This window comes from Oncorhynchus keta, chromosome 34 (genome assembly GCF_023373465.1).
Source record: "Oncorhynchus keta strain PuntledgeMale-10-30-2019 chromosome 34, Oket_V2, whole genome shotgun sequence".
NCBI classification, from domain to species: domain Eukaryota; kingdom Metazoa; phylum Chordata; class Actinopteri; order Salmoniformes; family Salmonidae; genus Oncorhynchus; species Oncorhynchus keta.
Window position 1 is genome coordinate 26,097,110 of NC_068454.1, and position 15,179 is coordinate 26,112,288.

The 15,179-nt window shown below is 41.5% G+C and overlaps 1 protein-coding gene across 2 annotated transcripts in view; it reads left to right on the plus strand.

Moving 5' to 3' along the window:
• Positions 1–15,179, plus strand: part of LOC118366872 (zinc finger protein 385B-like) — a 178,314-nt gene that overhangs the window by 126,512 nt on the left and 36,623 nt on the right. For both annotated transcript variants that reach the window (XM_052493540.1, XM_052493539.1), the window contains exon 4: positions 4,621–4,731. In XM_052493540.1, coding sequence (XP_052349500.1) covers positions 4,621–4,731 — 111 coding nt within the window. The remainder of the gene's footprint in view (positions 1–4,620; positions 4,732–15,179) is intronic.

Sequence of the window (15,179 nt, forward strand, 5' to 3'; positions counted from 1 at the left end):
GTTGTGTTGTTGTAATGTGGCATGGTGTTGAGGTGTGAGTAGAGCAGTGGCGGTCATGAAATTTGTCGGACAGTTATTGTCATGCAAATGACTGCCTGTCTCATTGTAATTGCCTGTTAATTAACAACATGTTGAGCATCTCCAGGCCTCCACACATACAAGCCACAGATGTGTGTCTTTGGAACATCTACAGTACATTTGAAAAAGTATAATACATCCAAACACCATCACAATAAATCCATTATTTATTTTAGGCATGTCTAAAGAAACAATATGATATGAAGAAAATGTATTTCAGATTAATCGAATATGAGTCGGCCTGTATTATACTGTATGTTATCTGGCTGAATGCCATGCCATAGGCTGTACATTAAAACAATTACACCAGGCAAGTCAGTTAAGAACAAATTCTTATTTACAATGACGTCCTACACTGGCCAAACCCAGATGACGCTGGGCCAATTGAGCGCCGCCCTATGGGACTCCCAATTATGGCCCGTGGATTCAAACCAGGGTGTCTGTAGTGACGCCTCTAGCACTAAGACGAGGTGCCTTAGTGCTAGCCACTTGGGAGCAGCGGTCTGTAGGCTAGTTCATTTAGCAGACAGGATTTGCTTATAAGTCTGTGCCATTATTTTATATTATAATTATATGGTTTTATTGTAAGAATTCTATAATCGAACTTAGCTGAATAAAATACAAATAATATTTTTCAGGTGCGAGTGCGCATATGAAGTAGCTGTGTTGAGCGTAAAAGTGATAATTTGAAACATGTCCTATACACTAGATTTAGAGTTATATGACTAAAAATATATGATGTGACTATAGGCTATTGACTATTTGAAAAAGTTACCAAAAAATATTGAGCTCTGTTCTTTGCCTCAAGCTGCACACCCTGTTCTCTCATGAGGTGATCATATTTCCACCCATCAGAGTATTCTCAATTTAATCTTGTTTTTACTAATATGTCAAATTTGGTTTCGATTTAGAATGGTCATTATCAAATGGGTAGGAACAGGGGCAGAACGTGGGCACTCGTATAGCTAATGGAGGCCACTTTCCTGCAGTTTAAATCATGCCTGTTAGGCTACACCGGTTTTATACCTGAGCAGCTGAGCAATACATTTAGTAAGAGCTGGGATCCTCCTCTTTGCATATACTGTAGAAATGTCTGGGTTTATAAGAACACTTATTTCACTTCACGCATCAACCACTTTTTGAGGAGCATGCAGCCTCTCGCTGTGCGACATGTGATATTCCACCCAACTCTGTATGGCGGGTGCTCTCCAACCCTGTTCCTGCAGCTACCCAGTGCTTACTTTGGGAAACCAGGTGAGATATGTTTGGAACATCAATACAACAAAAAAATGACAACCAAACATATTTTATTAAACTGGCCCCTATCTTTGCGCGCTCGAGAAAGGAATGAATGGGAGAGAAGAGATTGATATAAGAATTCCCTATTACTTGGCAATTCAACATCAAATACAAATTCACTATAATTGTAAGCTAAATCTGTAAGGTGACCTGCACAATCAATGAACCAACAGCATCGTCTAGGCCAATACGTTCTCTCCCAGACTCATGGATAGAAAGCATAGCATAAGGTAACCAGTCCCAGTCCATCCAGTATGCCTAATAATGCCGTCCACACTCAAAGGCTTCTGCATTGCTTGCTGTTTGGGGTTTTAGGCTGGGTTTCTATACAGCAATTTGTGACATTGGCTGATGTAAAAAGGGCTTCATAAATACATTTGATTGATTGAAAGGCGATTACTTGAATTTGTTTAATTTTAGAGTATAGACTAGACCAATTATGTACCAAAGACATCTCAAATCATTTTTTAAAAATACGTTTTTTTCTGACATATGTGGGTAGGCTATTAGGCTATATATTGTATAATGGCACAATCATTATTATTATACTTTTAAACATTTTTAATCGTGCTTGGGCTCATATAGGCATATGCGAATGCATAAAAAATGCACAGCTGGAAGGTATACAAGCAGGCATACAAACAGCAGGCAAACAATTAGCTTTGATCTACCCAGAAGAATCAAAAGCAGGTGTATTTATGACCCTGGAGAGAGAACAGGGTGCATATAGCTCAGACCCCACATGCAACACGCACTCTCTCTCTCTCTCTACAAACTGGAAATCCCTCATGAACTCCAGGAGCTTCTTCTTTTTGTTTCTTCAACTATATAATGGATTTAGCCCCTGCCTGACTCATGTCTTTTCATGTCTCTAATTGGATAGAATAACTAATGGCATAGATAGAATGGTAGAATAACTGACTCTCTGGCCAAGAACGACTTGCATCTCGACAGGTTTTTGTATCTGTTCTCTCTTCTGTGTAATCCAGATTTCATAATATTTTATGTGAGCTAGCAAGAGGTAGGAGAGAGAGCATCAAATACGATGCATTTGGAAAGTATTCAGACCCCTTGACTTTTTCCACAAATAGTTTTTTCCCCCTCATCAAGCTACACACAATACCCGATAATGACGAAGCAAAAACATGTTTGTAGAAATGTTTGCATATTTGCACATCACGTTCAAGTCCGGGCTCTGGCTGGGCCACTCAAGGACATTCAGATTTGTCCCGAAGTCACTCTTGTGTTGTCTTGACTGTGTGCTTAGGGATGTTGTCCTGTTGAAGGTGAACCTTCGCCCCAGTCTGAGGTCCTGAGCATCCACACAGCATGATGCTGCCACCACCATGCTTCACCGAAGGGATGGTGCCAGGTTTCCTCCAGATGTGACGCTTGGCGTTCAGGCCAAAGAGTTTAATCTTGGTTTCATCAGACCAGCGAATCTTGTTTCTCATGGTCTGAGAGTCCTTTAGATGCCTTTTGGCAAACTCCAAGCGGGCTGTCATGTGCCTTTTACTGAGGAGTGGATTTGCATCTGGCCACTCTACCATAAAGGCCTGATTGGTGGAGTGCTGCAGAGTTGGTTGTCCTTCTGGAAGTTTCTCCCATCTCCACAGAGGAACTCTAGAGCTCTGCCAGAGTGACCATCAGGTTCTTGGTCAAATAAAATAAAATGTTATTGGTCACATACACATTGTTAGCAGATGTTATTGCGAGTGTAGCGATATGCTTGTGCTTCTAAGAGAGTGCAGCAATATCTAACATGTAATCTAACAATTCCCCAGAAACTACCTAATACACACAAATCTAAGTCAAGGAATGGAATAAGAATATATACATAAGTATATGGATGAGCAATGACAGAGCAGCATAGGCAAGTTGCAATTGATGGTATAAAATACAGTACAGTATATACTGTACATATGACATGAGTAATGCAAGACATGGAAACATTATTAAAGTGGCATTATTAAAATGACTAGTGATCCATTTATTAATGTGGCCAATGACTTCAAGTCTGTATGTAGGCAGCAGACTCTCTATGTTAGTGATGGCTGTTTAACAGTCTGGTGGCCTTGAGATAGAAGCTGTTTTTCAGTCTCTCGGTCCCAGCTTTGATGCACCTGTACTGACCTCGCCTTCTGGGTGGTAGCGGGGTGAAAAGGCAGTGGCTTGGGTGGTTGTTGTTCTTGATGATCTTCTTGGCCTTCCTGTGACATCAGGTGCTGTAGGTGTCCTGCCGTACCAGGCGGTGATACAGCCTTACAGGATGCTCTCAATTGTGCAACTGTAAAAGTTTGTGAGGGTTTTAGGTGACAAGCCAAATTTATTCAGCCTCCTGAGGTTGAGTAGGCGCTGTTACACCTTCTTCACCACACTGTCTGTGTGGGAGGACCATTTCAGTCCTCCCTGACCATGGCCCTTCTCCCACGATTGCTCAGTCTGGCCGGGCAGCCAGCTCTAGGAAGAGTCTTGGTGTTTCTTCCATTTAAGAATGATGGAGGCCACTGTGTTCTTGGGGACCTTCAATGCAGCAGACATTTGTTAGTACCCTTCCCCAGATCTGTGCCTCGACACAATCCTGTCTCAGAGCTTCTTCGATCTCATGGTTGGGTTTTTGCTCTGACATGCACTGTCAACTGTGGGACCTTATATAGACAGGTGTGTGCCTTTCCAAATCATGTCCAATCAACTGAATTTACCACAGGTAGTAAAGTTAAAGTTGTGGAAACATCTCAAGGATGGAAACAAGTTGCACCTAGGTCAATTTCTAGTCTCATAGCAAAAGTTCTGAATACTTTTGTAAAAAAGGTATTTCTGTTTTTTATTTTTTAATACATTTTCTAAAGAAAATACAAATATTGATTGTTATTGTGGGATATTGTGTGTAGATTGCTGAGGAGTTGTTTTTATTTAATCAATTTTAGAATAAGGCTGTAATGTAACAAAATGTAAAGGGGTAAAGGGGTGTGAATACTTTTCGAAGGCACTGTATGTCTTTAACACCTTTCTCTGTAGATGAGCGTCACTGGGTAGTGAACACTACCAGGCTACCATCTGTCCTCCTTCAAGGTGTTCACTCTCCACTGATCTTGGGGTGCTGCTAGTCTGTGGAAGCCAGCTAATGTGTTAGTTAGATGGAAGAGAGCTCTCTATATCTCCCTCTCTCCCGTCTCTCACTCTCTATCTCTCCAGTGTCGGTTCGACACTTAACAGTGGCACTCCTGTCTTCTTGTCTTCCAGATGGATCCTGTGCAGAAAGCTGTAATAAACCACACATTTGGGGTCCCCATCCCTCTGAAGAAAAAACAAGTGATTTCCTGTAACATCTGTCAACTACGCTTCAACTCAGATGTAAGTACAGAACAAGACACCCTGTGGAAGAGAGACAGTGTGATAACGTGTGACTATGTACAGTACGTCATTATTTATTTTGTATCTTTTTCTTGTAGAAAAATGTACTAATACATTCAGGAGAAAGTTCAGATAAAATTATTCATACAGTATAGAGTAATAGTAAAAAGCATTCAGATGAAATATTACATTAAAACAGGATCAACCCCATGAAATATACTTCTTACTTAAAGGGATAGTTCATCCAAATTACAAAATGACACATTGGTTTCCTTACCATGTAAGCAGTCTATGGTATGACAGCAATCCATTATTTGGTTTAGTTTCCCTGACACATCCCATTCAAGTCATGGTACCTGTAATGGTTTTCTAGGTGTGAAGGAGAGTCAGACCAAAATGCAGCGTGTAGATTGCGATCCATAATTTAATAAACAAACGTAACACGAATCTAAATACAAACACTACAAAAAACGTAACGAAAACCGAAACAGCCTATACTTGTGTACACTAACACATAGACAGGAACAAGGACACTAAGGACAATCACCCACGACAAACTCAAAGAATATGGCTGCCTAAATATGGTTCCCAATCAGAGACAACGATAAACACCTGCCTCTGATTGAGAACCACTCCAGACAGCCATAGACCTTGCTAGATCACCCCACTAGCTACAATCCCACTACATACACACCACATACAAAAACCCATGTCACACCCTAGCCTGACCCAATACATGAAGATAAACACAAAATACTTCGACCAGGGCGTGACAGTACCAGTATTAGCATTTTTTTGCGCATCATGTCCACATCATCCGAAAGTATCTCAAATTAAATGTGAAGCTCAACAAATATAAGTTACTTTCGGATGATTTTAACATGATGCGCGAAAAGTGGTAATATCAGTACCATAACTTGGGATGGGATTTGTGCCACAAATGCTAAAACATTAGAATGTGCATCTGCTACAAGACCATGGTGCTTGCCTACGGAGCTGTGAGGGGAACGGCACCTCAGTACCTCCAGGCTCTGATCAGGCCCTACACCCAAACAAGGGCACTGCGTTCATCCACCTCTGGCCTGCTCGCCTCCCTACCACTGAGGAAGTACAGTTCCCGCTCAGCCCAGTCAAAACTGTTCGCTGCTCTGGCCCCCCAATGGTGGAACAAACTCCCTCACGACGCCAGGACAGCGGAGTCAATCACCACCTTCCGGAGACACCTGAAACCCCACCTCTTTAAGGAATACCTAGGATAGGATAAGTAATCCTTCTCACCCCCCTTTAAGATTTAGATGCACTATTGTAAAGTGACTATTCTACTGGATGTCATAAGGTGAATGCACCAATTTGTAAGTCGCTCTGGATAAGAGCGTCTGCTAAATGACTTAAATGTAAATGTAAATGTAATGTCATACCTTGTCCATAGACTGCTTACAGGGTGAGGAAACCAATGTGTCATTTGGGTAAACTATCCCTTTAAACATAAGTGAAGGCATATCTTCAGCCTAATTAAGTCAGACATACTGTATATAAATATCTGAGATTTTGAATAATAAAGAAGTAAAAAATAATAATGTACTGTAATGTAGTGTATATCCTTTGGGTCAAGCTAAGAGGACATATTAGTTTACAAGCTGTTGACTGTCCATTACTTGTTTCAATGCCTGCTGTAGTATAGTAGTTGTGCCTCCAATCGTCTTACAAGTCTGTATTCCCCTTCCAATCAATCAATCAATGGCCAATCCTGAAAGCGGTTTGAACACAGCTGATGACGCATTGTGTACAAAATGGTTCGAAGTTGTTTTGTAGTGCAGACCAGACTAGTACTGGAAAGGTGGATATTTTTTGACAAGGTAGACAACAGTATGGGCTATTATAGAGAGACTGTTGTAATCTATAATAGCCCATACTCTGTTGTGCCTGACAGTACAGATGGCTAGTTTTAGTTTAGACACAACCGAATCAGTAGAGGCTGGTGACTTGAAAAATTGAGGAGGATGGGAGACCAACTGTATAGGCGTGTATAACGCACAGAGATGACAAAGTGTGTTTCAAAACTCGTCAAAGACTAATTATTTTAACCTAAAGCATTTAATAAATGCATTTATGGTACTATATTATGGGGAATGGGAATGAGAGGGCTACTTACACTGTGTGTGGGAAAGGGATCATAGCAGTGATTGAATGAGGTAATGAGGCATGAGTTGAGGTGTTCAGAGGCTTGACCAGTGCAGGGCAGGATTTGACTGGGAAGACAAAAAACAATAACACAACACTCTACACAATTAGACAAAAGAGCAAAGAATGAGTTAGTCCAAGCAAGGAGTAAAATCATTGATGTGTAATAATGTGTTTGTGTATGTGATTGACTCTACATACAGGAATGAGAGAACATTTATAACGGTACTCAGTGCTTGGAGGAGAAACATTCAATGTGCCAGTGGATGAGTGGGCACATGAGACAGGGCTTCAGTTCATGTCAGGAGAAAGTTGACAAAGGTCGTGGAGTGGAGTAGTCATCCCCTCTTAATCAGGGAACAGGAGGGGACTTAGCGGTAAATACAAATAGCAGATACATTCCATTCCAGCTGCTCCATCGTAGGTTTGGACAATGAGTTTCTCTATGAACTTAAACTCAGACATCTCAAAATGCATAAAGTCAACCACAGACTGCACATCTCACCCACTTGACACATTAAAGTATCCCAAGAAACGTTACTGAATAAAGCCTTGATCATCCACATACCTGACGATAACTGACAACTGCAAGCAGACTGGTGGCACCATAGGTCTCAGAGCGGTGGGGCAATTTTTACCCCCTGGGGCCTGGAGTTTTTCCTTATATGTTAACCTAACTAGGAAAATTCTGGACCCTATAAGGTATGCCAGTGATGAATCAGTTGTTAAAAGGTTATATATGGGCTATGATGGAACCAGTTTTTCCTAATCAGGTCACATGATTTTTAAAAACTCCTGATAAAACTCCTATCCCTGGGGGATGAAAACCCTGTCAAACTGCAGCTACCTTATATTTGTTCATATAAATTATATTTAGACTAGATTAGGAGGGGGATTTCCTCTACCCAGACACATAGACAACAACTGATAGACAATATAACTCACAGGGCTGAGCTTGCTTTATGCATGTTTGCATCATGCAGGTTTATGCAACTGTAGTGCTTACAAAACATTTACTCACATCAGTCATCACTATTATGTTGATTTATTCATTCCAGTTAATCATTATGGATTAAAAACATATAGGCAGCCTAGCCAGCCCAATTTTGAATATGAACTCAATTTGATCACATTTTCTCCTGACACTCAAATGCACTACAAATACATAATGTTACCAATTAGTTTACCCTGACCAGATGGACAGGGCGCATAGGCTGTATGCAGCTGCTCTTATTAGTAGCCTACAGTTGATCAGACTGAAAAATAGTCTCGATTTCATCCCATACAGTATGTCAGATCTCTAATGTTTAGGTGAAGCCTAGGCTGATGCAACATTTATATCATGAGTTTTTGCTTGTGTCTCTCCGGAGTGATTATGTGTTATCATCTTTGCTAAATAAATAACCGGCGGAGGAAAGTGGAAAGCCTAACAGGCTGACTACACCGCTCGCGTCGCATGCTAAAAATACATTTAGAAATCTATATTATTCAATTGTTACACCCACACTGCTCACGCGTGCCAACGAGCATCTGCGTTGTCAAGGGCTAAAATAGAAGTCAGGTCTTTTTGTGATGCAGATCGCGCTGCAAGTCCTGCCTCTCCCATCTCCTCATTGGTTTATAGAAGCAGATACCCAAGTGCCAATCTTCTCATTGGTTATACCCACGTGGGTGACTGAAAGACGAACGAGGTCAGTGGGGATAATGCACCTAATTTATGAAAGTTGCCAATCACAATATAAAGTCAAGAGAAGAAAAGGCCTGGATGGAGGAGAGATGACTAGAAACGATTCGGTTGACCATTTTATGTGTCGATTAATTGTCGGAGTAGATGACCTTGTACATTTAATGTAAAATAACAACTCAATGTTTATATCCCAGGACAAATTAGCTAGCAACAGCAAGCTAGCTAAATAGGGTAAATTAGCTAGCAAGTGCAAGCTAGCAAGCTAAATTGCCATAAATACTTAATGCTTTTCGACCATGTCCTTGTGTCCTCTAAAAGCAAATGATTGCATGGCCAAAAACGAAGGCAAGGCCAGCAATACAGGCGGCTTGATGAAAGGCTCCCTGTTAACCAGCTATACTTTTGATACCAGTTGTTATTGAACACCCTCACCTTTCATCCTTCTTCATGAAACTGATCTCAGGCAAAGGTCGAGCCTCACTTTTAATTTTCACCTTTTCTGTGTACCCCAGAGAATGTAAGGGGTTCTTCAACAAAAAGTTTACAATATTTTAGGGCAGCATTGGCCATTCTAAAATTCTGCCGCAGAAAACTGCACACTCGCGCTGGTAGCTATCTAGCTACTGGAGATAGCAAGGAACATTTTTATAAATTGCACTAAATGGACACAAAAATAAAGTTCTAAAACCAAAAAAGAAAAGAAAAGAAAACTATTTATAATATACAGTGCCTTGCGAAAGTATTCGGCCCGCTTGAACTTTGCGACCTTTTGCCACATTTCAGGCTTCAAACATAAAGATATAAAACTGTATTTTTTTGTGAAGAATCAACAACAAGTGGGACACAATCATGAAGTGGAATATTGGATATTTCAAACTTTTTTAACAATTCAAAAACTGAAGAATTGGGCGTGCAAAATTATTCAGCCCCCTTAAGTTAATACTTTGTAGCGCCACCTTTTGCTGCGATTACAGCTCTAAGTCGCTTGGGGTATGTCTCTATCAGTTTTGCACATCGAGAGACTGAAATGTTTTCCCATTCCTCCTTGCAAAACAGCTCGAGCTCAGTGAGGTTGGATGGAGAGCATTTGTGAACGGCAGTTTTCAGTTCTTTCCACAGATTCTCGATTGGATTCAAGTCTGGACTTTGACTTGGCCATTCTAACACCTGGATATGTTTATTTTTGAACCATTCCATTGTAGATTTTGCTTTATGTTTTGGATCATTTTCTTGTTGGAAGACAAATCTCCGTCCCAGTCTCAGGTCTTTTGCAGACTCCTTCAGGTTCTCTTCCAGAATGGTCCTGTATTTGGCTCCATCCATCTTCCCATCAATTTTAACCATCTTCCCTGTCCCTGCTGAAGAAAAGCAGGCCCAAACCATGATGCTGCCACCACCATGTTTGACAGTGGGGATGGTGTGTTCAGGGTGATGAGCTGTGTTGCTTTTACGCCAAACATAACATTTTGCATTGTTGCCAAAAAGTTCAATTTTGGTCTCATCTGACCAGAGCACCTTCTTCCACATGTTTGGTGTGTCTCCCAGGTGGCTTGTGGCAAACTTTAAATTACACTTTTTATGGATATCTTTAAGAAATGTCTTTCTTCTTGCCACTCTTCCATAAAGGCCAGATTTGTTGTCCTATGGACAGAGTCTCCCACCTCAGCTGTAGATCTCTGCAGTTCATCCAGAGTGATCATGGGCCTCATGGCTGCATCTCTGATCAGTCTTCTCCTTGTATGAGCTGAAAGTTTAGAGGGACGGCCAGGTCTTGGTAGATTTGCAGTGGTCTGATACTCCTTCCATTTCAATATTATCGCTTGCACAGTGCTCCTTGGGATGTTTAAAGCTTGGGAAATCTTTTTGTATCCAAATCCGGCTTTAAACTTCTTCACAACAGTATCTCGGACCTGCCTGGTGTGTTCCTTGTTCTTCATGATGCTCTCTGCGCTTTTAACGGACCTCTGAGACTATCACAGTGCAGGTGCATTTATACGGAGACTTGATTACACACAGGTGGATTGTATTTATCATCATTAGTCATTTAGGTCAACATTGGATCATTCAGAGATCCTCACTGAACTTATGGAGAGAGTTTGCTGCACTGAAAGTAAAGGGGCTGAATAATTTTGCACACACAATTTTTCAGTTTTTGATTTGTTAAAAAAGTTTGAAATATCCAATAAATGTCGTTCCACTTCATGATTGTGTCCCACTTGTTGTTGATTCTTCACAAAAAAATACAGTTTTATATCTTTATGTTTGAAGCCTGAAATGTGGCAAAAGTTTGCAAAGTTCAAGGGGGCCGAATACTTTCGCAAGGCACTGTACCTCCTCAACCTCCTGTAATTTTTGTAAATTTTGTTTTTATTGAATAATATCCCAAAAATGCTCAACTATCACTTTTCACTTAATCTGTGGCACAATCCCAATACCACTCAATAGGTTAATTCTCTGATCATAATTATATGATTGGATGGACACCATGTCAGTTCATACTGCAAAAGCTTTGATTGGTTGGAGGATATCCTCCGGGGTTGGACATAATTACCATGTATGTCTATGGAAGGGGGTGAGGCCTACGAGCCTCCTAGGTTTTGTATTGAAGTCAATATAGCCAGAGGAGGACAGACGCTAGATGTCCTCTGGCTGCACAATGGTGCTACCCCATACAGTGCTGTTGAAGTTACTGTAGACCTTAATTGCAAAACAGTGTTATTTAATCAATTATTTGATGACATAATATATTTAATATAGTTTTATCTAAAAACGATAACATTTTTACTCTTTTTATTTTTATGAAATTTCACTGAGGAGGATGGTCCTCCCCTTCCTCCTCTGATGAGCCTCCACTGGACATTACATAGCCTTCTGTGTGACCAGACTGTTTGAGCTCTGTTGTACCCGACAGCGCAGGAGGATATTTTTAGTTTAGACAACCACCGTGTGTCCTACTGTGCGGCCAGACTGTGGTAGTCTAGCCTTGTTTATACCTGGTTCTAACATGCATCTTTTTTCCTGATCTTGTCCACATTCTGATTGTGCCCACATTTTTAGACTGGTGTAGATGATTAAAAGGTGCATTATGAACTGTTTGTGATCAGATCTTATAAGTGTAAATGGGAAAGATCAGCACAAGATGAGGACGAAGGACACATGTTAGCAGCAGGTATAAAACAGGGCTTCTGTAGTATCCCATTGGAAAAGTGTTGAAGACAAAATAGTACAGGTGGACACAACCAAACAAGGCCTATTATGTAGTATCCCATGACAGACAAAACATTTTAATCTACGAACTGTCCAGAACACAGGAGATTTGGTTCTTGATGCCGAGGTGACCAAATGTGTGGCCAGTCTGTTGTGGTCTGTTCTCCCCCCATAGGGAAGTGGTAATTACTTCCTGTATTGCCATGTTGTTTCCCTCTGCTGGCCTTGATTAAGGTATTATAATGGGAGATTAATGATATTGGGGTGGCAGAGAGCCCAGTCTGATAGAGGGGTCCCACTGTGAAAAGTAATTGAGGAAAGGTTTCCTCAAAGCGATGAAACAAGACACAGGGTTTATCCCCAATGGCATCCTATGCCATATAAAGTAGATTACTTTTGTCCAGGGCCCATAGGGCTTGTTCAAAAAGAATAAAGACATTTTAAATGTCATATGTACAGATGAAGTCAGAAGTTTACATACACTTAGGTTGGAGTCATTAAAACGTGAGTCAATTAGGTCAGTTAGGATCACCACTTTATTTTAAGAATGTGAAATGTCAGAATAATAGTATAGAGAATTATTTATTTCAGCTTTTATTTATATAATCACATTCCCAATGGGTCAGAAGTTTACATACACTCAATTAGAGCTCAGCTGGTGTAACTGAGTCAGGTTTGTAGGCCTCCTTGCTTGCACACGCTTTTTCATTTCTGCCCACAAATGTTCTATTGGCTTGAGGTCAGGGCTTTGTGATGGCCACTCTAATAACTTGACTTTGTTGTCCCTAAGCCATTTTGCCACAACTTTGGAAGTATGCTTGGGGTCATTGTCCATTTGGAAGACCCATTTGCGACCAAGACTGATGTCTTGAGATGTTGCTTCAATATATCCACATAATTTGTTATTGTGATACAGTGAATTTATGTGAAATAATCTGTTTGTAAACAATTGTTGGCGAAAATGACTTGTGTCATGCACAAAGTAGATGTCCTAACCGACGTGCCAAAACTATAGTTTGTTAGCAAGAAGTTTGTGGAGTGGTTGAAAAATGAGTTTCAATGACTCCAACCTATGTTTTATTTACTTAACCAGGTAGGCTAGTTGAGAACAAGTTCTCATTTACAACTGCCACCTGGCCAAGATAAAGCACAGCAGTTCAACACATACTACAGAGTTACACATGGAATAAACAAACATACAGTCAATAATACAGTAGAAAAAAGAAACATCTATATAGTGAATGGAAATGAGGTAAGATAAGGGAGGTAAGGCAATAAATAGGCCATGGTAGCGAAGTAATTACAATATAGCAATTAGACACTTGGTTCCCAATCAGAGGCAGATATCGTTGTCTCTGATTGGGAGTCATACTTAGGCAGCCTTTTTCCCACCTGTGTTTTGTGGGTAGTTATTTTCTGTTTAGTGTCTGCACCTGACAGAACTGCTTCGATTTTTTCAATTTGTTATTTCTGTTCGAGTGTTTTTGAGTAATAAAGAATCATGAACACTTACCACGCTGCGTTTTGGTCCGATCCTCATCCCGACGAGAGCCGTGACAACACTGGAATGGTAGATGTGCAGAAGATGAATGTGCAAGTAGAGATACGGGTGCAAAGGAGCAAGATAAATAAATACAGTATGGGGATGAGGTAGTTGGATGGGCTGTTAACAGATGGGCGATGTACAGGTGCAGTGATCTGTGAGCTGCTCTGACAGCCGGTGCTTAAAGCTGGTGAGGGAGATATGGGTCTCGAGCTTCAGTGATTTTTGCAGTTTGTTCCAGTCATTGGCAGCAGAGAACTGGAAGGAAAGGCAGCCAAAGAGGAATTGGCTTTGGGGTGACCAGTGAGATATCCCTGCTGGAGCGCATTCTACGGGTGGGTGCTGCTATGGTGACCAGTGAGCTGAGATAAGGCGGGGCTTTACCTAGCAGAGACTTGTAGATGACCTGGAGTCAGTGGGTTTTGCGACGAGAATGAAGCGATGGCCAGCCAACGAGAGCATACAGGTCGCAGTGGTGGGTAATATATGGGGCTTTGGTGACAATGGATTGCACTGTGATAGACTGCATCCAATTTGTTGAGTAGAGTGTCAGAGGCTAATTTAAAATGACATCGCCGAAGTCGAGGATCGGGAGTATGGTCAGTTTTACGAGGGTATGTTTGGCGGCATGAGTGAAGGATGCCTTGTTGCGAAATAGGAAGCCAATTCTAGATTTAATTTTGGATTGGAGATGCTTAATGTGAGTCTGGAAGGAAAGTTTATAGTCTAGCCAGACACCTAGGTATTTGTAGTTGTCCACATATTCTAAGTCAGAACCGTCCAGAGTAGTGATGCTGGACAGGCGGGCAGGTGCGGGCAGTGATCGGTTGAAGAGCTTGCATTTAGTTTTACTTGCATTTAAGAGCACGGAAGGAGTGTTGTATGGCATTGAAGCTCGTCTGGAGGTTAGTTAAAAGTGTCCAAAGGAGGGCCAGAAGAATGGTGATGTCTGTATAGAGGTGGATCAGAGAATCCCCAGCAGCAAGAGCGACATCATTGATGTATACAGAGAAAAGAGTCGGCCCGAGAATTGAACCCTGTGGCACCCCCATAGAGACTGCCAGAGGTCCGGACAACAGGCCCTCCGATTTGACACACTGAACTCTATCAGAGAAGTAGTTGTTGAACCAGGCGAGGAAATCATTTGTGAAACCAAGGCTGTTGAGTCTGTCAATAATAATGTGGTGATTGACAGAGTCGAAAGCCTTGGCCAGGTCGATGAATACTGCTGCACAGTAATGTCTATTATCAATGGCGGTTATGATATCGTTTAGGACCTTGAGCGTCGCTGAGGTGCACCCATGACCAGCTCTGAAACCAGATTGCATAGCGGAGAAGGTACGGTGGGATTTGAAATGGTCGGTAATCTGTTTGTTGACTTGGCTTTTGAAGACCTTTGAAAGGCAGGGTTGGATAGAAATAGGTCTGTAGCAATTTGGGTCTAGAGTGTCTCCCCCTTTGAAGAGGGGGATGACCGTGGCAGCTTTCCAATCTTTGGGAATCTCAAACGATACAAAAGAGAGGTTGAACAGGCTAGTAATAGGGGGCTGCAACAATTTTGGCAGATAACTTTAAAAAGAGAGGGTCCAGATTGTCTAGCCCGGGTGATTTGTAGGCGTCCAGGTTTTGCAGTTCTTTAAGAACATTAGCTATCTGGATTGGGGTGAAGGAGAAATGGGCTTGGGCGAGTTGCTGTGAGGAGTGCAGGGCTGTTGACAGGGTTGGGGTTGCCAGCTGGAAAGCATGGCCAGCCGTAGAAAAATGCTTTTTGAAATTCTCAATTATAGTGGATTTTTCAGTGGTGACAGTGTTTCCTAGCCTCAGTGCAGT